Here is a 26,528-nt window from a genome sequence, read left to right on the forward strand (position 1 = left end):
CCTCACTTATTTTCCCAGGCTGTTTCCTGTGACTTGCCTTTTTCTCTGTGTTTGCTCGGGGGAGGTGTGCTATTAAGTCAGAGGCAGTTCTTCCATCTCCAGGGAGAAGCTTGACATCTTTCCAGGCGAGGCCCTGCCTTCTATTATTTATGGATAAAACACTTTACATTGTAAAATAGCAGACCAGCCCCATCTAAGACCCATTTATGAAGTAAACTGAACTGTCTGCATTTCAGAAAGACAGAGCTGGGGTGCTGAAAGTTAGATGACCCCCCAAGGTCACACGCAAAAGTAGAAACTCCCCCGGGGACCTTCTCTGTGTGTAGTGCTCACTCCCATGGCCACCTGGGTGCCTAGGCTCACAGCCATATGAAATGGACAAGCTGGCATGATTTTCACACTCACCACTGTGCCAGGCAGCTTCCTGGTGCATTAGCTCATCAATTTCACATCTCTCTGGCATTAGAGAGCCCTATTAGTCTCATTTTAAAGATGATGACATTGAAAGATGGGAGATGTTGTTATGATTCTGTCCTTGGCCAGAGTCTCATCTTTTCCAGCCAGGCCTTGATATGTAGGCTTCTGAGTTCGTTCCTACATTATCCCCTTTTAATAAGAAACTTGTTAGTTGGATGTAGCCAGATACTTCCATTCCCAGAGTCTAAACAGGTTGCTCCCCCCTCATCTCACATGCAACCTCAGCAACAGTCCTATAATATCAGATTAACCAGAACACCTCCTCCTTCCTCAGGATTCTCTTGGGAATTTTCCATGCAGTGACCACCATCTTTGTGCATAGTGGCTATAAATTCCCACTTTGCTTTGTTGTATTAGAAACCGAGTCCAACTATCTCCCATTGCAAAGCCCATTGTGGACCAATTATGATACCAATGAACCAAGTTTGCCTTACCATTCTTTGGCAAGGATCATAAATAATATTTGTTTTTTGATGATATCCAGCCTATAATTGATGGAGCCTACATTTGGACCCCAGTATTAAGAGAGACAGTACTGTACTGCCTCTCTTGCTGTTGTTGGTCCCTAAGATGCACAGGCTCAGGGATTTCAGAGCAGAGGTCACTCTACTTTATAGATCTCAGGTCCTCCCCTAGTTCCTACTAGAATGAGCATCCTTCGAACATGTGCTCTAAAGAAGCTTGAGAACTCTTTGTCTATTGATAGATGTGTATGATTTTATATGAGAGAGAGAGAGAGAGAGAGAGAGAGAGAGAGAGAGAAGGAGAAGAAGAAAGAAGAAGAGGAAGAGGAAGAGGAGGAGGAAGAGGAGGAGGAGGAGGAAAGGATCAATTAAATTGTACAAATTATTATTTACTAATGGGAACATGATCAATGAAAGAAGTAAAGACTGATTGAAGTAAAGAAGTAAATGTGTCCGGAAGAAAACAACCAAGATCATCAGCCTCATGTGACGGTCACAAAACCATACTGCATCTTTGCTGAGCAGAAAGCTACAGGACCTGGCTTTCCAGGTTTCCCCAGTTCTTCTGCAGATGTAAGAGATGTGTATGCTCTGTTCAGGCAGCACAAGTATGTAATAAACGACCCAACACCTCATTAGTCCTTCCTCCGGAACCCACAGCCAGGACTTACATCACGTACTCATTTGATGTGGTAAAATGGCTTTTGAGGGAAATGTGCAAGCTCTATGCCAAAATGCTAAGCATGGCCATGGTGGCAGTGAGATCACAAATGGGCTGTGTTGTCTTTTCATTCTCCATCCAGTTTCTAAAAACTTTCCATAATGAGCATGTGTTAGTCCCATAAGGAGGAGAAACTATGGCTTTTCTGAAGACTTTGCAATAGTAGAATTATTAAGACAGCCAACACTCACATACACACATACACACACATACATACACACACATACACACACAAACACACATACACACACATACACACACAAACACACATACACACACATACACACAAACACATACACACACACATACACACACATACACACACATACATACACACACATATACACACACACACACATACACACACATACACACACAAACACACATACACACACATACACACACACACATACACACAAACACACACAAACACACACAAACACACATACACACACACATACACACACAAACACACATACACACACAAACACACACATACACAAACATACACACACACATACACAAACATACACACACACCATTACTGCTGCTTTTATGGACATTGTAAAGGACAGGCTTTCAAGCCCTGAGAAGGATGATGGTGACCACTGGGTGATTTATTCCTTCCAACCCCAACTGCTTTTCTCCCTTACGCCTCATCTGGATTGAAGCATTTGAAGGGCAATGTCTCTGCCTCCTGTAAGACCTGTCCTGAAGTTTCAGTCCACCCACCAGAATTATTCCATAGATGACCATCCTTGCAGCGACAAGCATGTAAAACTCCAGGAAAATTGCAGTTCTGCTAAGAAGCAAGCAGCGAGACTTTTAATCACTGTGCGTTCAGTCTCACGTCGAGTGTCTTATTGTGCCTCATAATGTACAGTAATACATTTTACATCTCCTAAATGTACTCTGAGTTTTTATATCGCGATTCAGAAGAATGGCTTTGAAAATCCTTTTGACTCCTTTATTTGAAAACTACATTTATGGAATGGGGTAATTAAATTCCTATAGTTTGATATAACATTACCTCCACTATTCTAGCTCGTAAAGAAAAAAATGCCAACCATCTTCTTTCCGCTTTTGCTGGAAATGGAATTACACCGCAGATATTTCTGCTAATGCAAGTTAAGATCCTGATAGCCTATGCCATTGTAGTTAAACCAGAAACCTCTTTCCCCAGCCTATCTTCGTGGAAATGAAAGTGACTACAGAAATCTCCTGTGCTTGATGAAAGCATTCAAACTTTCTTTGAGAAGAAAAAGCAAGACCTCAGTGTAGGGGCTTTTAAACCACAGTATGATCTGGAGGAGTGGGATTTTGAAATGGCTTCAGAACTCTTTAACAGTATGGTTCTTGGGCTTTCTTAAGCAGTGATGAGAGCAAATGCAGCCACGCCTGAGTAGGGTACCAATGATGTCACGGTGCCCAAGGCAAGGGTGGCTTATGTCATTTGTTCTTCACCCTCTATCAAGTGAGAAAATAATAGTAGTTTTGTTGAAAGCTTTGGAGGCATAAGAAGGAAACAGAACCAGTGCCTAGCCTAAGGACACATTTAGAATTAGTCAAGCTGCCACTCAAGCCCACCTTTGGTAACTTTAAATGTAGCCCCTCTCCTCCCGCCTTGTGCCATGCCTTCCACTGCACTTGGGGCTCAGACATCAGTGTTTCATGTTGATATTTTGTATTGCTAAATATGAGCCCTATGCTTGCGCACATTAGCAAATCTATACACTTTTGTCTTATGATAATCTCTAGTATGGCTTTATTTCAGCAGACTCCAATGCTGACCCTTCAAAGGGAAAGTGTGGGGGTAGAGCTCTTGCCTGGCAAGGGCAAAGCCCTGAGTTCAATCCCCAAGACCAAGGGGAATGAAAGGTAGAGATGTCTGTACACTACCTGCCAGACAGTCCAAATATCCTCTCTACCAATGTCTGCAGAGCACTGAGAGGCCCAGCCGTCAGCTGTAGGGGTACTGTCAGGACAAATTAATGCTAGGATATAGGAGATAGACCCACTGTTCTCTCAGTGCTCTGGGAACGATGTTACCACAGCATCCCTGTTTGTATGAGTTTCAAAACTTCTAAACTAGGTGGTCTATATTTGTTCCCTTTTCGCTGTTATCCAATGGCTCTCGGAAGCCCCTAGGATACAGTTATAAATGACCAAGAAAGATTTGAGTTGCTAAAGTGTACAAACATTTCACACTACAAATAGATTTGTTCCTGAACCAGGTGAAAGAGGCAGGGCTCTGGTGATATGAATCGATGACAAATCCTTCACAATCAGACAGCACACACACATCGTGACTAAAACACAAAGGGATAAGACCAAACAGCCTGGGCCATAATATTAAATGTTCTCAGAAGAGAATGAGTCCAAAGGTAGCATGGCCTCGGGGCATCTGGACAGCAAAGGAGTGATGAAGAAAACCAATAAAAACAAGTTAGTTAAAGAAGCAAAGCATTGCTTACTAGAGGATTCTACTTTTCTATATGCACAGCAGATATAAAAGTGAGAGTAATGAGTTGGAATAGATATTATTAACTTTTAATTAAGTTCTTTGGTAATAACATACAAACTGATCGTTCACCCAAACATCTCAATTAAGGATATATAAAAGCTCATCCCTTCCAGCCCTTTGTCAGCTCTGTATCAAATGATTCAAACAGCTGAACCAGTTCAAAGACTCCACACAGAATAAATAAGCCTGCGGCTTAGTCAAGCTTCCTATAAAGATACTGAAGTGGTCATTCTTAATGTCGTCCGTGTTCAGAAAGAACTACAGCTGCACATAGATCTTTTGGCATCCAACGTTTCTCCACCCACAACCAGCTACGTGAAGAAAAAAGACAGTTCAAGAAACAAGCAGGTATGCTCAGAAAATAGGAAATAGCCATAACCATTTCATAAACACTAGACTAACCTTAACATTATACTTAAAATGTGAACTCTAACTGGTTCTCAGCTCAAGACTGATTGTACATGTCAATGCTACTCCCGACAAAAGAAAAGTACACGTTAGTCGTACAAATTCAAACACATTTGATGATGGTTATCAAAGCCCTAGCCAGTGCAAACTACTGTAGAAACAAAGCATTTGTTTGGTAAGGAAGTACAAACAGAACTCAGTATTGTTAGTATCCCAATAATTTTTACTAGAGAATTCTAGCTGATGGTCAGGCCTCTGCTTAAAATGAATTCTGCCATTTTCAGAAGACAGTCTAGACTTTCATCATCGACTAAACCGTGCTCAGAATATCAGCACAGTGGGAAGCTAGCATGCATGCCATGAAAGAGGATGCCATTTAAGGTCTTTTCTTCATCCCCAAGTTCAATTGTTTCACACACAGACTTTTTCAGAGTGGATCTTCATCTTGCAATGTCAAAAAAAGAAAAAAAAAAGTTAGGTAGTGGAAAGTTCCACCTCAACTAACAAAATGAAACTTACTATTCAATTAGCAGTCTGTGTTGCAGCCGCTGGCATCTCAGAATGGAGGAAATGTGACAAACTTAGAAAATTACGTTTTTGTCCCACGTGGAGACTCACTTGGAGTATTATCTTATGTAAGGTTCTAAATCATCCTATAAGTGAGAGCTTTTCTTTTACTTAGTGTTTCCTGAATTGTGCCGATGGATGTTGCTTTCCCTGTGAGCCTGACGTTCCGGGAACAGGTCCTGGGAAAGATTGCTTATTCCTCTACTGCCCTTGGCTAGCACTCTTCCTCTCGTCAGCATTACCGAGACCCACTAATAAAATCCCTTCAATCGGAAAGCGAAGGTGAATGCGTTTCAGGGTCAGCAGAACTGAATGGATGACCTAAAACCCTATATAGGCGGAAAATTCCAGCTAGGCCAGGGGCCAACTTATTCTGCTTAGGAAACATCTGTGTTCATATTGATTGCTTCTCCTCCGGATGATGTACCACGTGGTCTGTGGCAAATGCCTTTATGATGTGAGGAATGAACTGACCAAAAAAGCAAACAAACAAACAAGCCTTCTGCATTATAGGATGGGGTACACCATCCACTGACAGATTCTCTCCTATACATCCTAACTTTGAGAGGAAGGGACATCCGTATATTTCTGGGGCTGGTTTTTAACTTCCCTTGATCGGCACATTTCTGTCTGAGCATCACAGTGCAGCTGAGTTAACCGGTCTCACAAACAAAACAATAGCATGATACAAAGCAGCATCAGTGCACGGCTCGTGCAGCTGCCAGGGTTCACTTCCAGGCTGCGAAACAGAAAGTTTTATAACAAGGAGGATATCCTATAGTACTGGTATTTACATAAAAAGGGATCTCGGATATACAAATGGGGCTGAAAGATTACTTGGGAAAGGCATGTGGGAGGCATTGTCTAACTACCCTACCTCTCTCCTCAAGGTCACCAGCTCCTTCTCCCACCAAACTGCAAAGGTTGCTGTCGTCAAATTGACAGATCTAAAATCAACTGGGGAGGGATTATCTCGATGAAGGTTAGCCTCTGGGAAAGTCTGTAAGGGATTGTCATGACTATACTTATTGATATGGGAAGACCCATCCTAATTGTGAGCAGAGGGGTCCCTGGGCAGACGATCATGAACTGGAGAAAAGCAGCTAAGCTCTGGTGTCCATGGAAGCTGTTCTGTTTCTGCATTGTGGAGGCTATGGGACCCGCTGTCTCAACCTCTGATACCTTGGCTACCCTGCAGTGATGGGCTGTACCCTTGATCCGGGAGCTGAAGTAACCCGCATCCCCCTTCCCTCGATCTTCCCGTGGTATACATCCATTGGACATGTAAATGGTATCTCCCTGGTAGAAAAACTAGCCTTGAGACTGTGGCTATAGGCCAGGCCCTGTAATGCATTCCTATAATCTCAGCAATTCAGGAGGTAGAGGCAGGAGGACCAGGACTTCCCAACCAGCCTTAATTGTGAGCGGGACCAGTCCCTGGGGAGAAGATCCTGTGCTGTACTTGGAGGGGAATTTACCTCATTGCAAATCCAAAGCCAGCTTGCGCTCCATGTGACTTTGTCCTGAACAAACAAAGAAGTTCCAGCTTTGTTGCCTACAGACACATAAGCCATTTTATATCTAACTATGGAATTCTTGAAGTTCCAGCTTTGTTGCCTACAGACACATAAGCCATTTTATATCTAACTATGGAATTCTTGAAGTTCCAGCTTTGTTGCCTACAGACACATAAGCCATTTTATATCTAACTATGGAATTCTTTCTTCCCGTGCCTATAAAATCTCAGTTCCTGGAGTTGCACTTTGCCCGACTGTCCTTCTCCTTCCAGATCAATGAATTGAAACGTGCTCAGGATACATGTATGAAAATCATCTTTACATCCATTTCAAGTTATAATTCAGGGCCTGTGAGATGGTTCAGCCGGTAAAATACTCTTTCCACCAAGCCTAAATACCTGAATTTGATCCCCAGATCCCCACATGGTAGAAGAGAGAACAAACTTCCATAAATTGTTTTCTGACTTTCACACTGTACTAAGGCACACACATGCATGCACACACACATGAGACACACACACACTTGGAAACATGGGAGGACACAGACACGTGTGTGCAGACATGTGTGTGAGCACCCTTGAACACATACATACAGAGAGACACATGCATGCACATGGACACATGGACAGACATACACATCCATGTGTGCAGGCACATGTTTGAGCACCCTCGAGTGCATACGCTAACACACACACAACCAAGTATGTAAACAGATATACTTAAGTTGTCATTCAAATCAACTTGCCTTTCAACACAATAAGATAATTTATTGTAGTAGCCATCTTAGAAAAAGTACTCTGTTGTCTACGAAACAGAACTGCATAACTGGGGGTAAACAGTATACTGTAAGAATGAATCATGTGATCTTGTCCCGTCAACATGGTATAGTCCAGTGAAAAACTCTCAAGTCCAAAACAAAAGCTGGCCACCTTGATCCTACAGTTCTGTTTCTACTTAGAGATGTGAACCATTGCTGATGGACTTTTGGCTTTGTTTTAATTTTGCATCTGAAGGCCTTTAGGCATAATATGTTTTCTCCAGTTCCCCCAAGGAATCTAAAGTTCCTTATTAATTTATATCTGGCTGTTTCATAGATGTTTACTACCTACCTGTCCACTGACAGCATTTAAGTCCACAAACCCATTGTAAACACTAATGTATTAGATCCACCTTAACCAGAAATGGGAAATGGTTTACCTCAAAATTATAACACATGCCATGTAGCCCTTATTGGAAATATTTTTGCGTATCTGTCATGCACAGACCTGTGACAGCTATGAGGAGTAAGAAAAGAATCTAGCAGCCAAAACTAATGGCCTTATTCATTATCCACCAGAGGGCAAATTATTTACATGTATAACAATGCATTTGAAATACACTCTCAGAGCATCATCATCAATTTCTTTAGATACAAAAGAGGTTCATTTAAATGGGTCTCAGGGCGTAAAAACCATTGCCCACGGAGAAGCAGCTGAGATAGCTTCATTCTCGAAACGAAACATTATTAACATGTCAAAATAAATATCAGGCAGAAATATAGCAAGGGAATACGGTGTCTACAGGCAATGCAGCCGGAACCCTCTGGAAACCAGACCCAGATGTCCAAAAGCAGCCTTAGACAAAACCAAGTTTAGCAATGCCAATTAGTCTGGGTGGGTGTTGGTTTTCTCCTCAGATCTGTTGACAGTGCATTCCAGAAAGTTATTAAGTGTCTCCTTTCGTGAGTCATAATTCTTTTTTTATATGTGCTTAAATTCACTATAAACAAGGAAAAGCAGGCACTATATAAACAGAAGCATTAATAATATAAATCTCGCCCAGAATATAGGAATAACAAAGCCTGCCTCACAGTTGACATAAATAGCAATGGAGGTAGTTTTCCATCTGTCCTCTCTAGATTTTTCTCCTTTGGTACAACTCATCTCTCATTTTCAGCTACTACTTCTTTGGGGGGACTTGACGCAAACGAGTTGGTGGGATGGAGTAATAATGGCCTCATTTCTCATCAGGTGTAGCCAGCCACAACTCTCCCCAGCCATTAGACTTCGCTGCCAGTGAGACTTGAGCGCTTAAGCTCTTGGTGTTTTACAAGTGAGACACTCAGTTCGCTTCTGATAACATGCATGATATTCAGCAGGCTCTTTATCCAGCCTGTACTTTGAAATGGTCTGGTTGGAGCCTGTGCTGTCTTCCAAGGCCAGGTTTCAGTACTTTCCCAACTCACATTGCTTCTAACTGAGATGGGCCATGGCTCTCAGATGCCAATGGTAATTGGATTCCCGTTTCACAAAAGTCGCCAGCTTTACCTCACTGTGATGGTCCTTCTCCTCATTCGCCTCACCATACAGAATATTCTTTCTAGATCCTTCTTTGGTTTGCCACTCTTCAAGGTAAATAGCCAATTTACAAAATTGGCAGGAATTGAAAATGCGAGGCTTGTAAGCATCTCAAAGTCAGACGGATTTGGCATGGGAGGTGGAGCTATATCAATAAAAGTGAGTAAACCAGACAAAAAGGGGTCACGACACATATGCCATGACTACACTGACGGAGACTCAAAATGTTTTGCCTTAAAGTCTTTCATAAGCTTACACTCTGCGTTTTATCGGTCAAAGCCATTGCAGGATTGCACTCAGGCTACCGTTCTCAGTGGACATTTGGTCCTACATCACTTGCTACCAATTATTTCGCAGTTAGAAAATACTGTCTTTTCTAGGTTCAGCCCTCAGAATCCTAATCTCAAACACTGTGCTGGTTAGGTTTTTTTGTCACGCTGATAGAAACCACAGTGATGGGAAAAGAGGGAACCTCAATAAAGGAACTGCCTCTGTAGCACTGGCTCCTGGGAGGGTTCATGGGATATGTTCTTGATCGATGATTGATGTGGGAGGGTCCAGCCCATTGTGAGAGGGGCCATTCCTGGGCAGGCCATCCTGGGTTGTTTAAGCAAACTGAGCAAGCCATGGAAAGCGAGCCAGTAAGCGGTGTTTTTCTACGGTTCCTGCCCTGACTTCAATAATAGACAGAGATTAGGAAGTGTAAGCCGAAGAAAGGCTCTCCCTCCCGCAGCTGCTTTTGCAACTTTTTAATCACAGTAACATAGAAGCAACCTAGGTACATTTGCAGGGAAAGACAACAGAGTAAGAACAAGAGGGAGAAAACGACAAAGGAATATGAAAAATGGCCTAATGAACTCTACCAGTTCCAAGTGTTTTAGCTTATGGAGCCAAGACTGTGAACAGCCAAGGATATTGGGACCATAATAAGACATTTTCTTATCCCAAAAGTCTGTTCGCCCGTGTAAGAAAGGCTTCAAATCAAAAGTATTAATTTTGCCCGAGAAAATACAAAAATGGAAACAAAGAATAATGCCCCCAAAGGTGTCCATGCCTGAGTCCTCAGAAACTGTGAATATATTACTCTTTTAGATGTGGTTTTATATATATATGTATATATATATATATGTATATATATATATGTATATATATATATATACATATATATATATATATATGGGTGTATGGGGTTTGTGGTTCTGCGTTTTGGGTTGGATTGGGTTGGGTTGGGTTGGGTTGGGTTGGGTTGGGTTGGGTTGGGTTGACCAGTGAGAGATCCAGTTTCAAAAAAGACGGGCAATGCCTGGAGAATGACACTTGAGACTGTCTTGTGAATTTATACTCACACATATAAACATACATGTATGTACACATACACACACACACACACACACACACACACAAACATATATACACAAGGAAATGTATTTCTACTTTTTAATCTGTGTACACATAGTGTATGAGTATGTGTGGGTAAACGTACCTGCTTGGAGGTCAGAGGTCAATATTAGGCATCTTCCTCTCTCACCTTCTACCTTATTTTTGTGACAATGTCTCTCCCTGAGCCCAGACCTCACTGACTAGTTAGACTCCTTGTCCAGCAAGATCCAGGGATCTTTCTGTCCCCCTACCACTACCACCATAATACTGGGATTACAGGCGCATGCCACCATACCTAGCTAATATCTGGGCGCTGGGGATTTGAACCCAGGTCCTCATGCTTGCATCCTGAGTACTTTGACCACTGAGTCATCTCTCAACTCTGAAAATATATATATATTTCTTGTTGGGAGTAAAGAGTATCGTTTCGATATATAACTGTGGCAAACACACTTAGTTTAAGACCTCCTTTCCTTACCAGGCAGTTACACTCATTTAAGCTTTCTACTCCGGCAGGTCAGCGAGCTTCTAAACATCTCTCTATTCCTGGACCCTGACATAAGGCAGAAGCAGGTTGCATAAGCTTTCTAGATGTGATTCTTTAACATCTGAAACACAACATCCAGCCCTGCTTTTCCTCCTACATCACTTGTCTGGGGAAGAACATGCCTGATATCCTGACATCTAGTTTGCCGTTTCCTGCTTTGTACTTAGAATAACTGTTGAACTCAGTTACTTAGTGGTGTCCTCACCTCCTAGCTGACGACAGCCACAGCAACCTGTCAAAGAAGCAGTCCTAGCTGCAATTCCTACTCTAACGCCAATGTACATGCACCTTTTACGATGACAAATGTTTTCACAGGATTCAATAAACTACACCCTATAGATCAAGTCTAGCCCACCCCAGCTTTCTGAGAATGAAGTTTTATTGGAATATACCCATATATATTCACTTACATATTATCTATGGCTGCTTTTTCTTCTATGGTAGCTGGGCGGACTAATTTTAACAGTGATTACAAGGCTCCCAACCTTAAAATACTGACCACTGCTTTATAGCCATCCATCCAACTAAACAGGAAGAGTGAAATACATATTTTGGTAGCAAATATCAAAGTTCATTATCTTTTTTTTGCCAAACGAGAACAAAGTTAGGGTAAAACCCTGCTCTCCCCAGAACATTAGCCTAGGAGTCATGGTCAAAGGCCATGAGTTTTATTTCACCATACAATTAGACACTGGGAAATTTCTAAAGTTGAAAATTAACTCACCGTGGCCAGTTTCTGAACGTCCTCGTCTGAGGCTCCCAGAGACGCTAAGCCTATCTCTTGTGAAAACTGAGCAAACTTGGGATCCGCAAGCAGTGGCACGTGGCCCAAGAGTTCATGGCATGTATCTCTGTGAGGGAGAGAAAAAAATCACAAATGCATGTTACAGAGCAAGTTTTACAGTATCGCCTATAGGACAAGGCTTAAAACCCTAAGTATAATCTTATTAGATAAATTATATATGATTTACTATATGATTATATTATATGCTTATTATGCGATTACCATTAATCATGCCTGAAATGTAGATGTATCATATGATTGATGACAGGTTAGGCTGGATGATATATTATTTACGGGCAGGATATGAAATCATGTGTGATACGTAGCGCATATGTATATGAGAGGACATGTGTTCATGTGCCTATGGAAGTCTGGCACAATGCACCATTCTTTTTTTTAATCCTGTCTTTTGAGACAGCGTCTTTCATTGGCCTGGAACTCGCCTCACAGACTAGCCTGCCCAGCCAGTGAGCCCCTGCTGCCTCTGCCTCTTCACCACAATAACCGGACTTTTTTTTTTTAACATGGCGTCTGAGCTCAAATTTAGGTCCTCATGTAGAGAGACAAGCACTTTACCCACTGAGACATTTCCTCAGGCCGGGATATAATACTTTTAGTACAGCACAAGAAAAGCCATTACTTTTTTGGAGACATGGTCCTGCCCAATAGCCAATGGAGGCCTGGAACTTGAAGTCTTCCCAGATGTGCTTCCTCTGAGAAGGAAGCTTTGCCAACAGGCATGAGCTACCCACTTGGGAAGCTGCTTGTTTCCCAGTGTTACTGCATGCTGAGCTGAGCGCATGGTTTTGTATACTACATCTCATCCTCCAGGCAGCCTTAGGAAGCAGAACTTCTTGGTGTGAGATCCTGCAGCTTAGGACTGGCAAACCACTAAATCACTCGCAATTTGGCCATATTATAAACGGAGTTTTACTGAAACACAGCCATGCCCACTTGTATACGGACTGTCTACAGTCATTTTTGTCAACAACTGCAGAGTCAAATAGCTGTAACTGAGATCACATTTCGGCAAATTCTAAAATAATTGCTCACTGGCCCTTTAATAGAGAATGCTTGCTGATTTTAGGCATAGGTAGTAATAAACTAAATTAAATTTGTGCCAGAGGACACCTTTGGAATTGAGTCTCTGCATAACAAACTGCAGCCTAACTTGGTACAGAGTAACTGAAAGCCTAATTTGGGAGTAACGTCTTATAACAAATAGCTGAGTCAGAGCCGATTCCGGCAGCGCAACTCAATCACAGGTAGCAAGCTGGTTCAAATAAGACAATCACCCACTACTATCAAGTAAGCTGTCCCTGTGGGTCACTTGTGTTTTGTGCCCATAATCGTTCTATGACCACCTTGCAGCCTTGACTTATTGTGGTTTTAAGGTCCAATTCAGGAATCACAAAAGCTAATTGTGTGTGTGTGTGTGTGTTTGTGCACTCACGTTCCCACAGACACAAGCATGTTGCTTCTGATTGAACATGTTATGATTTTTAAACTAAATTTTCTGTCTTTTAATAATACTAATAAAGCCAAGGTTTCGGTTCAACTTTTCATGATTTTTAAAATCTTGTGCTAGTCCTTAATGTATATCGAGCCTTTGTTTGGCTTCATGAGGTACTGAGAAACACCAGAGAATCATCTGTTGTCAACAAAGTCTGTTTCCTCGGACAAGCTGATCCACTGGGGCATGCGCACTTCCTTTGAGAAATGCCTTTGGAAGATTCTCCCAGTTCTCTGACCTGGACAAGACCCTGGAGATAACAAAAGCCTGCATCCGTTCTCATCGGCTCAAACTTCCATTTGGAGCTGGGTAAGTGGACAAGGGGTGGGTATGTGTCACAGCTAAATAAGGCAGTTACCTTCTTAAGTTATTGTCATGAATAATAAACCGTTTCTTGGTACCAGGTTACATTGAAATTAATTTTCCCATAATTCTCTGAGCATGGGTCGAGATGCAAAAAGACTTATGCTCATGACCAAAAAACTTTTTTTTTATCCTAAATGGTTACATGGGAGCTGAAAGATGTTTCTAAACCCCTGTGCTTCTCTGAAATGTATTAGTTCATAGGCGCTATGCACCCAAAGTTCAGTGCTATGGCCATTATTACAAAGACGGATAACCAAATAGTGACTGACAGTAAATGCTATGATCTTGAAACTCACATCAAACAGACCTCACTCAAACAATTGTTCTTCTAACAGTTCAAGCTACATGGCCAACCTTAACCAAACCCTTTAGTGACAGACCAGGTTGAGTGTTTATATGAACGTGATAACCCCGCCTCTTTGTTCAGCAAGATGTAATGACTCCGCCTCCCTGTCCAGCTGAACATAATAAACTCACTCAGTGTTGATGATGCTGCAGCTTCTCCAGCTTTTGTGGGTTTGTGGGTCTGTTTTCCCTCCGTTCCCTCTCTGCCCTAATCCTTGGTGTGAGGATGAGGTAAGAAAGAATACACAGGAGGCTGAGGATGCCAGTCCGTGGTTAGGATGCCTGCATAGGGACTTGAGTTTGGATCCCCATCACCCAGATCAAAACCCTGGCATCTATAAGCCCAGACGGGGCATGGAGACAAGCTTGCCAGAACAGTGAGCTCCGTGTTCAGTGGACAGTGACCAGGAATAATGACCCTATATCAATCTCTGGCCTTCACACATACATGTCACACACACATACACTCACATGCACAGATGCATGCGTGCACATGGGGAAGTATACTGAAGCTTTATGAACAGGATCCAACGCTTAAGGTTTTGTGTCATGATAGCGATTTAGCCTTCCCTTGCCAAGGAGCTTTATAGTATCCTTTTGATCAACGGGGAAACTAAAGCAATCTTCTCTGTGGTCATACTTTAAGGGAAAGAAAGACAGGACTTGAAATTTTTCCGACTTAAAGCTGTATTCTCTCTGCTCTCTGCTGTTTGAATTTACAGATACAGCAGAGGTGAGGATGAAGGCCAGGCTTAGCCCATAGACAGAGAGTAGAACCCACATAATTAGCATAAGGAAATTCATAGTTAGTGTGCCCAAGTCTCTTTTTCTGCCATCTCCTGGCCTCATGCTTCCAAAGCACTTGAGGGACCTTTTAAAAAACACCAAGTGTCCAGGCCCCACTTATGACCAGTTCAATCAGGCTTCCTGGGATTGACTGGAAAATCATTTTTTAAAGCTCCCCAGGTGAAAATGAGAGACAGACCTATTCTTAGGGCTAATGGCACTGGGCTGTCTCCCAGCAGGCTTACAAACAACTAGTGGTTGGGCTGGAGAGATGGCTCAGATGTTAAAGGCTAGGCTCACAAACAACTAGAGCCTAAAACTACAGTTGAAGGTGCTTGTACAATGTGGATGTGGGGATGCTAATTTGATTTCCTCCAAAGTTGCACTGTGACCACGTAGAAGGATGAAAAGCCAAGACTGAATAACAGGTAACTAATTAATCCTCCACCTGCACTCAATGCGGGCGGGCGTGTGCCTAACACTTCCATTCTGTGAGTGGAGTCTTTGATCTCATTCCAAGAGTCTACATCACTGTGGAGATTAAGGTCAAGTGCCCTACCATGGAAAACTCTGGCACTCCCACATTAGCCTTTGATGTCAATACTAAAACATCCTCCTGGTCCTGGAAGTAATAAAGCCACAACAACTCCACAGCACCTGGAAAAGATACTAAGACTGGTATTGGCCCAGTATCCTTAAACCATGGGAATGGAGAAGCAAGGAAGGATTCCAGGGAATGTTGAAGAAAGGCAAGCGTGATGCTAGATGCGTCACGTAACCGTGCGTAATCATTATTGCAACCATGTAATCAATATAACAGAGTCAATCATAGCTACAATAAGGGTGATCCTTGGGGTAACTTCAAATAAATCAAAAAAAGAGCTTATTTTATTATAACTTTATTTAATGTAAACTGAAAAAGCCTGACATAGAAGGACAATCTCCCCTGAACCCAGGTAAGAATAAAGTCCAAAATTTTGCTTTAAAGTAAAGTAAAAGTCCGCAGCTACAGAGGAAAAGAAAGAAAGAAAGAAAGGGAACACACAAAGCCAGACAAATGACAGGAAGGAATCAATTCCCTTCAGCTAAAAAAAGATCTGTGACCCGGATTTTAAATTAAGGTGTCGTTATCAGAAGCCAGTAACACACTACCCCAACTTCAAAACCTCTAAGCTCATCACAATGACAAGGTAAGCAAACTGTCTATAGGATGAAAGAAAGGATGGATTTGAAGGAAGCAAGTTATACAATATAACAGAGTGAGTTACATTGTTCCATTAAGGATGAAAGCCGGAAGCAAGATGTCTAACAGAACCCTTAGCAGAGTGTTGGGGACGCCCTCTGCTCTGTTACGGGGAGAAACGATTGTGCTTGATTTCACTGCTTTCTGCTCTTCTCTCAACATTGTCTCCATGCAGGAGCCCTGAGAAATGTTCCCCGTGAAAATATGAGTGCAGAAGACACAATAACCTGATGGGTCAAGGCTAAGAGGTCCCATATTTCCAGATCAAGAACAGCGTTATTATCCTTTGGGGCTGGTGGAACATTGAAATAAACACTGTAACATTCTGTCTCCCATTGTCTTTGACAAAGGGACTTGGTGACAATGAAGGAGGCATCCAATGAGCAAATGAGCAAAGAATTTAACCAATGAGCAAAAGATGGATATTAGCATTTCTGATAAAAAAAAAAAGTTCACTGGATGCTGGAGAGTCTGCTCAGCAGTTAACAGCATTTGTTATTCTTGCAGAGGATCTGGCTTCAACTCCCAGCACCCACGTGGAGACTTACAGCCATCTGTAAGTCCAGTTTGAAGGTACCAATACCCTCTTCTGGCCTCTGTGAGTACCAGACGTGCATATTATACACATTTATACAGGTAGACAAAACACTCCAACACATGAAATGAACAGATCCAAATTAAGTTTCAAAGAACCCATTAACTATGTAAGGTTACATTTCCTTAAGTTTCTTTCTCAAGGAGGAAGAGCGGAAGATGATCATCATTTTAGGGATCTGAGAGGTTCCAGGGTGTGGCCAAGGCTCCTCTGCAGCTTTCCTGACAATTAAGGTCTGGAGGACTGACGCTGTGCCCGCTTCCCCCTGATTTACTGCCACTATACCCTGCCTGCAAAGCAGACCAAGGCCCCTCTGGAAGTTGAATTCTCCACAGCTGGACTCCTTAGTATCTAATGAATCTGCTCCCATTGGGAGATGACAACTCTTGCTTTATCTCATCTTATCTCTCTTAAAAGATTCAATTATTTGGTCATAATTGTGCCTGCCAGCATGAGCTGCTTCCAATCTCTACATCAGCAAACTTTCTCTCTCTCTCTCTCTCTCTCTCTCTCTCTCTCTCTCTCTCTCTCTCTCTCTCTCTCTCAACTCCTTTTGATGCATTTTTCTCCTGAATAATGCTTCTCAGAGCCCTTCACACAAAAGCGCTCTGTTGCCTGAAAACGTAGGACCTTTCAAAACTGTTAGCACTGTAAAACATCGTGTCTCTTCAAAAAAAAAAAAAACTAGCACTGATATCAGACACTAGACTTTCGCTGCTCTAAATTGGAATCTTCTCTGATAAGCCCAGTTAGGAGGTTTCTAAAGCCGCCTAGATGGGCCCACAAAGGGGCCCCGGGCAAAGTGTCTCTGGGGAATTCTTAAATCATTCTAAGAAAGGCGAGATCATTTTGCTGCAGGGAAATAAGGGTCCTGGTTGTTAGGTTCAAATTCAAAATGAGTCTGGCTTTTTTTTTTCCCCCTCCTCTTATCAGTTTTCAAAGCTCAGTTTTCAGCAACGGCTTTTTACTTTTGCCATAAATTAAAACCTTTGAGAGGTGGAGAGCGAGCATATGACGTGGGCTTCCCCAACCCAAACGGACACATTCGTCCTTTTAAATGCTTCTCTGCGGGTTTTGTTTGTTCTACATGACAGAAGCCAAACACACTCACTAAATCATAAAAAGAAGGGAAAGAAGATAAGAGGGAGAAGTGGGGGGACGTGTATGTTATGTGTATTGTGGGTGAGCTGTGATCCAGAATAGAGTATTTCTTCAGCCTTCACATTTCGTGGGGAAAGCAAGTGAAGTGGCATAAACATCCGGGATGCAGAACGAGCAGCCTGCAGGAGACTTGCTTTGTTTTCACTGCACTAGGATGATAATGGGGAATTAATTTGGTATTGAGGCAGCTGGTCCTTGGAGCTTGCTAGGGAGTCGGAGTTTTCGTAGTACAGATTTAAAATCGCATACTGTAAGCCAGACCTGGTGGTACACATCATAGGGTAGGACTTGAGAAGCAGAAACGGGAAGGTCAGAAGTCCAAGACTAACTTCTGTGAGAAAGCAAGTTCAAGACTAGCCTTGGGCTACATGCCACTGTCTCAAGAAACCATCAAATAAAACTATCAAGCCCACATAAGGTTTTTGGTGGCTCTTATGATCACTTCATCTACAACCCATCACAGGCTATATAAACACAAATGTGGCCCTCTTTTTACAAAGTCACACAGTCACAGGTTGCCTGGGAGGAAACCTTTACTTTCCAGCCCTAAGAATCCTGAGGATTTCTAACAATCTTGCTCTTTACTATACGTTTTGGGGAGTATAGAGAATGTTACAGACTTCTCTGTGTCTCTGTCCCTCTGTCTCTGCGTGTGTGTATATGTGTGTGCCTGTGTGTGAGTGTGTATCTGTCTGTCTCTGTCTTTGTGTGTGTCTGTGTGTCTATGTGTGAACCTCTGTTTGTGTCTCTATGTGTATGTGTGTTGTGTGTGTGTGTGTGTGTGTGTGTCTTTGTGCATGTGTCTGCAAATGCCTGTGTATGTCTGTGTGGGTGTGTCTGGGTATACCTGTGTTTATTTGTGTGTATGTCTGTATGTGCCTGTGTGTCTGTGTGTCTGGCTATGTATGTTACGTCTGTGTTAGACATGTATGCTATATGTATTGTGTGTATATCTATATGTGTATTGTCTGTATGTGTCTCTATATGTCTATGTGTGTCTCTCTGTCTTTCTGTTGTGTGTGTGTTATGTCTGTGTTGTGTGTATGTATGTGTTATGTGTGTTGTATATATGTGTCTCTGTGTGTGTACATGTCTCTAAGCATGTCTCTCTGTATATCTGTCTGTCCATTGTGTATGTCTGTTATATGCATGGAGTATTAATAGCACATGTCAATGCGCATGTGCTGAGGCCTGAGGGATATCCACTGCCCTGTACTATCTCTCTCCACCTATTTCCTTTAGGCAAGTCTTTCACAAACCAGGAGCTGGGCTGGCTACCACAAGCCATAGTGACCCTGTTCTCTCTGTCCCCCCACAGGGCTGAGTTTTTTCACAGCCATGCTCCAGTCATAGGTCCTGAAGATTTGAATTCAGGTCCTCGTGTATTGGCAAGAATGAGTACCCTTACCTGCTGAGGCATCCTCTGGTTCTATCTTTCTTAAAACAATTTGTTATGTGCTTCATACACACTAGGTACTATATTAGGAGCCACAATTTAAAAGTAAATAAGGCATAATTTTAGTAAAACTCCTTGCAAAGTTTACCTTATAGTGACTATCCAAAAAGAGCGGGGACCAGAAAGTACTAGCTCTCTTCTCACAAAAGAAATAGCTTCCAGAGTTTACAAAGACTAGAGGGCTACAGCGACACTTCCTCCACTTCACTAATGCCCCTCTATTTATAGAACATTTCACGTTCCTCATAAAAGCAAGAGAGATTTAAAGTCCCCTCCCACTTCACTAAAATTAAGGCAGTAATAAAATACACTCTGAAAAGCATGTACGCTGGGAGCTGGGGGGCTTTGTCCCCACAGAAGGGCCCTGGGCCAACATGAGCAAGGCCCTAAGACTGATCTACCACTAAAACAAATGTTGTTCATCTCAGTAACTTTTGTATTGCCATGACAAATGCAACTTCTAAAAGAAAGTATGCAACTAGTGGAGCTTGTGCTTCCGTGGTCACCATGGCAGGGAACGTGGTAGCAGGCAGGTAGGCAGGCAGGCATGGTGCTGGAGCAGTAGCTGAAAGCTGACATCTGACCCACAGGCACAGGGCAGAGAGGAGAGAGAGGGCTGTCTCAGTCAGGGTTTCTATTCCTGCACAAACATCATGACCAAGAAGCAAGTTGGGGGGGGGGAGGATTTATTCAGCTTACACTTCCACATTGCTGTTCATCATCAAAGGAAGTCAGGAAGCAGGAGCTGATACGGAAGCCATGGAGGGATGTTACTTAGTGGCTTGCTTCCCCTGGCTTGCTCAGCTTGCTTTCTTATAGAACCTAGGACTACCAGCCCAGGCATGAAACCACCCACAATGGGACTTGGACCCTTGATCATTAATTGAGAAAACAGCTTACAGCTGGATCTCATGGAGGCATTTCCTCAACTGAAACTCCTTACTCTGTGATAACTCCAGCTTGTGTCAAGATGACACAAAACCAGCCAATATCCAGGGAGATAGGAGAGAGAACTAACTAGAAATTATATGGGGTTTTTAAAACCTCGAAGCCTCAATAGATGCCCCAGTGTAGGGGAACTAAGGGTGGGGAGGTGGGAGTGGGTGGGTGAGTAGAGGAACACCCTCATAGAAGCAGGGGGAGGGAGGATGAGATAAGGGGCATCAGGGGGTGGGGACTCCGGGAAAGGGTATAACATTTGAAATGTAAATAAAGAAAATATCCAATAAAAAAAAGAGAAAAATAACAACAGTAAGAAATATTTTTAAAGATTGTTTGCCATTTATTTGTTGGATGATTTATAAACACCAATGATATTGTGTATAGCAACCATCAAACACCTATGAATGAAATAGTACAGTTATCTACTCTCAACTGTAAAGAATAACACACACACACACCACACAACACACAACACACAACACACAACACACACACACAACACACACACACAACACACACACACAACACAACACACACACCACACATACCACACAACACACACAACACACAACACACACCACACACAACACACAACACACACACACCACACACACCACACATACCACATAACACACATACACAACACACAACACACACACAACACAACACAACACAACACACAACACACACACACACAACACACACAACACACAACACACAACACACAACACACACACACACACACACACACACACACAGAAAAGCCTGCCCCCAAAGACATACCTCCTTTAACTAGACCACACCTCCTAATCCTCCCCACATAGGTCAACCAATTGGGGACCAAGTATTCAAACATGAGCCTATAGGGCCATTCTCATTCAAACCGCTGCACTATTGGTGGACATTTAAAAATAAATAAGTTTAAAAAGGATGATTTCTGGAGTCATCTCCTAGATTGATTTCCCACATCCCCATGAAGGCAAATAACTTAGACAGCCCTATGCAATAGGACACTCTGCAGTGATGGCTCAGACCCTCTTTTCTATGCTATCCAATGAAACGGCCACTTGCCATTATAGCTACAGAACATTTGAAATGTGACTAACACAACTCAATATTTGATTTATAGCCTTAATCAATTTCACTTAATAACTGTCAGTAGGCATAGTTAATCATATTGGTTAACAGAAACCTACTATTTTTTTTTTCATCTAGAAAGATGGAGGTGATGAGTCCCTTTCACCACGCATCTTTAGACAATGTAAAAATAGAGTGTGTTGAGAGCATCAGTTTCCAGACCTTAAATATTACTGCTCATATCGCATAAAATTGAGTTTATGTCTCAGTTTTCATATTTGAATGAGTTTTTGCTCTCTCAGTACTTTTATCACTAAGAAGTGTAAGTGTACCCAGGATAGAGGCCATACCCCCATTCCTTTTGAGTAGCTAGTGCTCGGGCAAGCCTGGCACATGAGGAATGCCCAACTCAACTGAACACAGCAGGTGTTGAAGAGACTCCGCTGCTCCACACCAGGAAGAATCCAAGTGAAACTCACACCATTCCTAATTTCCAATCACATTAGGGCTCTGGACCAAATCGTGGCTCTGCTCTTTTCTAGTTGTACGACCTTAGGGAAATTACCTGACTCCTGCGAACCTTAGAATTGCCATCTGTAAGATGGTGAAGGTCTCACAGACCTCTCCAAAATGGGCAGCCTGATGCCAGACAGATAGAATGAGTAGGGGGATGTCAGCTTCCTTTCCTTTTCTCTAATGGCAGTGTCTGTGACGAGCCTACCCACGGGTGTCATTCTTCACACGACAATGAAGAGGCTTGGATGGCGATTACCTCTTTTTTTCCTAGAATTCAATCATTTTGAATTTCTTCTTCTGAACTTTCAATTTAAAAATGCAAATATTTCTGAAAAAAAAAAAAGTGCTCCCTGGTCATCGCTATCCTGCACACCTGAAGGTGCATAATGAATTTCTCCCTGACTCCAGCCAGCTGAGGGAATATGAATTTTCATCCAGGTGTGGTTGCTTCTAAGCGCTCTAATTTTGGATCATGGGCACCACACATAGAAGACCATCCTGGGTGCAGAACAGGAGCAGGGCAGAGTGGGGGGGGGGGTGGCTGCTTAAAATCGGCTTTAAAAAAAAAAAAGGAAAGAAAGAAAGAGACTACTTTATCACAGTCCGTGTAGCTATCTTCAAAGCACAAAACCCAGGTTCCAGTGGGCATTTAGGCACAAATTTGGTTTCACAATGCACAGGCTTTAAATCATGTAGAGGACTTTTTTAAATGGAATGTAGTACCATGAAGGGTACTCAATGCTCCTGAGACAATAGGCTCTGTAAAAAGTCTTAGGGCTGGTGGTTTGCTTTTAGGCACTTCACAAAAGAAGGCATAGTGCTGTGGTTGAAAACTTGGGACTTCATGCCTAGGAATATCCCCCTGTCACTAAGAATTCTCTGGAATTTTAGGAGAAACATCACTCTCCACGTGAGTGTAAGAGGGTGCAGAAGATGAGCGGGCCTACTTGGTATTTATGTCAAGCTTTCTTCTCTCCGAAGATCAAAGCATTATTTCATCATGCAGCACACAGGGAGGTTAAATGGCTTGCCAGTGTCACACTGAGAGCTGATGGTGAGGCTTGGATGTCAGGGCATGGAGTCCTGCGTGCTTCTGCCTGAGGACCGAGCACACGGCAGTCTCCTACGGCTTAAGCATGCTGTCCTGAGGTGCAGTGCCCTTCTTTTTCCAAGTGACAGTAAGATTTCCAAGTGAGGAGATTTGCCTCCTCGTGATAAATGGAGGTGTGGGGGTTGAGCAGCTTCAACACTATGAAGATCAAAAGAGAGGACTTCCTTCTAGCAAGCCCGGTAATTGGGCCAAGGACTGGACCAGAAAGCACAGAGCTAATCTTTCCAATAGGCACAGAGAGTACTCAGAGAACAACCAAAGGGAAAAAAGTCACTTTTGAGTCTTGTGCAAACTTTCTAATTAAAATTTTGAGAAAACTTCAGTTTCAACACATGTGGAAGTTTTGAGTCTGGGTGTCTATCCAAAGTAGTGGTTAAACCCACAAATTATTATAATTATTGCCCCAATTCAGATTCTGGCTTCCCTATTTATAAACTGGGTTACCATGGGCAAATTACCTAACCTTTCTCTACCTCATTGCCCCATTCATAAATTCAAAACAACTCAGTTAGTTTTGAGTTTTCAATGAGTTCCTTCATATTCAATATTTATAGTGCCTAGCATTGTTACTAGACACATAAACTGTACTTGTTGGCTATTACTAGAAAGGGTGCCATTGCTACTGTGACATTGGTAGTGGTGATGGCTGTTGAAATCACTAAGATTCAAGGATAGAAAGTGTGGTGGTTTGTATATGCTTGACCCAGGGAGTGCCACTATTAGTAGGCATGACCTTGTTGGAGTAGGTGTGTGACTGTGGGTGCCAGGAAGTCAGTATTCTCCTAGCAAACTTCAGATGAAGATGTAGAACTCTCAGCTCCTCCTGCACCGTGCCTACCTGGATGCTGCCATGCTCCTGCCTTGATGATAATGAACTGAACCTCTGAACCTGAGCCCCAATTAAATAAATGTTGTCCTTATCATGGTGTCTGTCCACAGCAGTAAAATCCTAAGACAGAAGTGATGTCAATATTTTTCAAGGCTCTTACCACCTTCACTGGCTCTGAGTCTATCAAATTTTTCCTGAGGGAGAAGATGGCACTGGGGGTGGGAGGGGGAGGGGAATGTGAGCTCTGAGCTAAAAAGCAGGATAGGGAGTCCAAATGTATTGGGTTTTCTGAGAACACACCATCATCTCAGAATTACTGCTGCAGCCTTGAACAGCAAGGGTTACAACAGCACAAAGAAAGCCAGATGACTGGGCAGGCTTGGTGCTGAGTTTGAGCGTCCTCTGAGAAAGAGGATGCTTGCACACAGGCTCATCTGTGCAACTCTTTTTTTATTATAACTATTAATTAATTAATTAATTAATTAATTTTAAACTCCAGATTTTATTTCCTTCCCAGTCCACCCCCCAACTTTTCCACATCCATACCTCATTCCTGACCTTTGTCTCCATGAGAATGGCTCCACCCCCAACCCTCACCCCATCAGACCTCTAAACTCCCTGGGGCCTCCAGTCCCTTCAGGGTTAGGTGCAACTCTTACGTTGAAACCAGGCCCAGACTGGACTTCAGGAAGAGTTTATCCTGAAAACATTCATGGTAGCCAAGGTTCATGCTGGACCGGTGTGAAGACCCAGAGAGTCCCCAGGAGAGAAGGATAGGAAAGGTAAGATCGTATTTGTGTTCTTGTTACAGACCTGGTGAGAGGCCAGGTCAACCTTTGTAAATCTGAAAGCCCGAACCCTCTCCTACCACTGTCCACACCTAACAAACAAGAATTGATGTCTGAGCCCCAAGAAAAGGAAACAGACCACATCTTCTGCCAGCCCTGGGACGATTCTGTTGTAATAAGCAAGGGCTAAGCTTAAGCTGTACGATGTACTCACTTCCCTTAGATATAATGAAAAATACGGTCTGAGATAATTCACTTTTATTCTTCCTGTGAAGTAGAAACTCAGCAGTGATTACAAAAAAAAAAAAAAAAAAGCACCTAGCTGCAAAACCTTCTTTAAACTCTGAAACAGTTATATTTAAAACTAGCATTAATTGCTCCTAAACTGTTCAACCGTGAGCAAGAAAGATGGCATTTGCACTTAATGCGCATGCATTTGGGTGTATTATGTCAGTAAGCACTGCAGGGTTTGTTTATAGCATTGTGACTGATTCCTAATGGTCAAAGGCAGCTTTTGATTTGACAAGCCGTGGCACCAGGTCAGAAGTTACATCCCATGCGTATGTGCCAAAGGATCTATCGTCCCAACACAGCACTAAATCTAGCTCCTTGATCTAATGAGCGTATGTTATGCTGCATCAAGCATATTTGTATTGCAGATATGCTAAACACAGCATCTAAAACATCAGATAAAATCGGTAATTGCTAATGCTTTCACAAAGACATTTTTAAAGGAATTTCTGGCTGCATCTGTGCTTTTCTTACACTTCGGCAATGGCTCCCCTCCCGGTTGGTTTTGTTTTCTGTTTTTTGTTTTTTTTTTTTTTGGGGGGGGGGGAGGAATTGGTTTGGTGTTTTTTCTGTTTTTTTGTTTTTTGTTTTTTGTTTTTTGTTTTTTGTCAACTTGACATGAACTAGAGTTGTCTAAGAAAAACCTCATTTTAAAAAAAATAAAAATCCCTCCATCAGATTTCCTGGAGGCAAGTCTGCAAGGCATTTTCTTGATGAATTATTGATGTGGAAGGGCCAAGCTCACTGGGGTCAGTGCCATCCCTCGGCTGGTATTCATTCCTGGATGGTAGAAGAAATCAAAGTGAACAGGCCATGAGGATCAAGCCGGTAGCATTCCTCCATGGCCTCTGCTTCAGTTCCTGTCTCTAGGTTCCTGCTTTGAGTTCCTGCCCTGACTACACTTGACACTGAGCCCTTTCCTCTCCAAGTTGTCTGATGGGTGTTTTATCACAGCAAGAGAATGCAAACTAAGTTGCCTCTTTTGGAAAAGCACATAGCACAGGCTCAAAGTAGCAATGCTGAAAGTGTTGATATTTTCAATTCTGGTTGCCCCTCCCTGAAAAAATGAAAATTGCTTTAGGAAGTCAGGCTATGAGTGTGATTTCCACACTGTTGTGAGTAATGTTTACATTCCAGAGAACACGGGGCATTGAACCATGAGACACTTGGACACCTCCAGCTCCATCCAAAAATCTAGACCAAATGGCGGGCTTAACCTATATTGAAGAGAACAGGACTATATTTATACATAGATTTGTAGCAATAATTGGAAAATAGAACCTTCCTTCCCTGACCTCCTCCATGTGCCAGACCTCAGTCAATTCATGCAGCATTTCAAGAAGGAAGTTATAGCAGTTTGAACAAGAATGTCCCCCATAGTCTTGGGCATTTGGACACTTGGTCCCCAGTTGGTAGCACTATTTGGGGGAGGCTTTGGTAGAACAGCCTTGTTGGAGATAGTATGTCACTTGAGGTAGACTTTCAGAGTTTAAAGGGTGGCACCATTTTCAGTTTGCTCTCTGCTTCATGCTATGGTAGAGGATGCAAGCCCTTAGCATTATTCTGTAGCCTCCATGCCTGCTACTTGCCATCATGACTCCCCACCACAACAGACTTATCCCTTCAGAACCATAAGACAAAAACAAACCCTTCTTCTATAAATTGCCACAGGGACAAAAGAGTGACTAATGCAGGCATGGATTATGAGTCTAGGACATGCTTAATTTTTTTGAACTGTATTTCTTATTAAAGAACTCTGCATTTTTACAGCATTATTGTCTACA

The 26,528-nt window shown here is 42.6% G+C and overlaps 1 protein-coding gene across 1 annotated transcript in view; it reads right to left on the reverse strand.

Moving 5' to 3' along the window:
* Tph2 (tryptophan hydroxylase 2) overlaps nt 1-26,528 on the reverse strand; it is a 117,954-nt gene that overhangs the window by 34,889 nt on the left and 56,537 nt on the right. The window contains exon 9 of the mRNA XM_085843445.1: nt 11,666-11,792. Within this exon, the coding sequence (XP_085699571.1) occupies nt 11,666-11,792 (127 nt within the window). The remainder of the gene's footprint in view (nt 1-11,665; nt 11,793-26,528) is intronic.

The sequence above is a fragment of the Mus caroli genome, unplaced genomic scaffold (assembly GCF_978045245.1).
Source record: "Mus caroli unplaced genomic scaffold, Mus_caroli_1 scaffold_9, whole genome shotgun sequence".
NCBI lineage: Eukaryota > Metazoa > Chordata > Mammalia > Rodentia > Muridae > Mus > Mus caroli.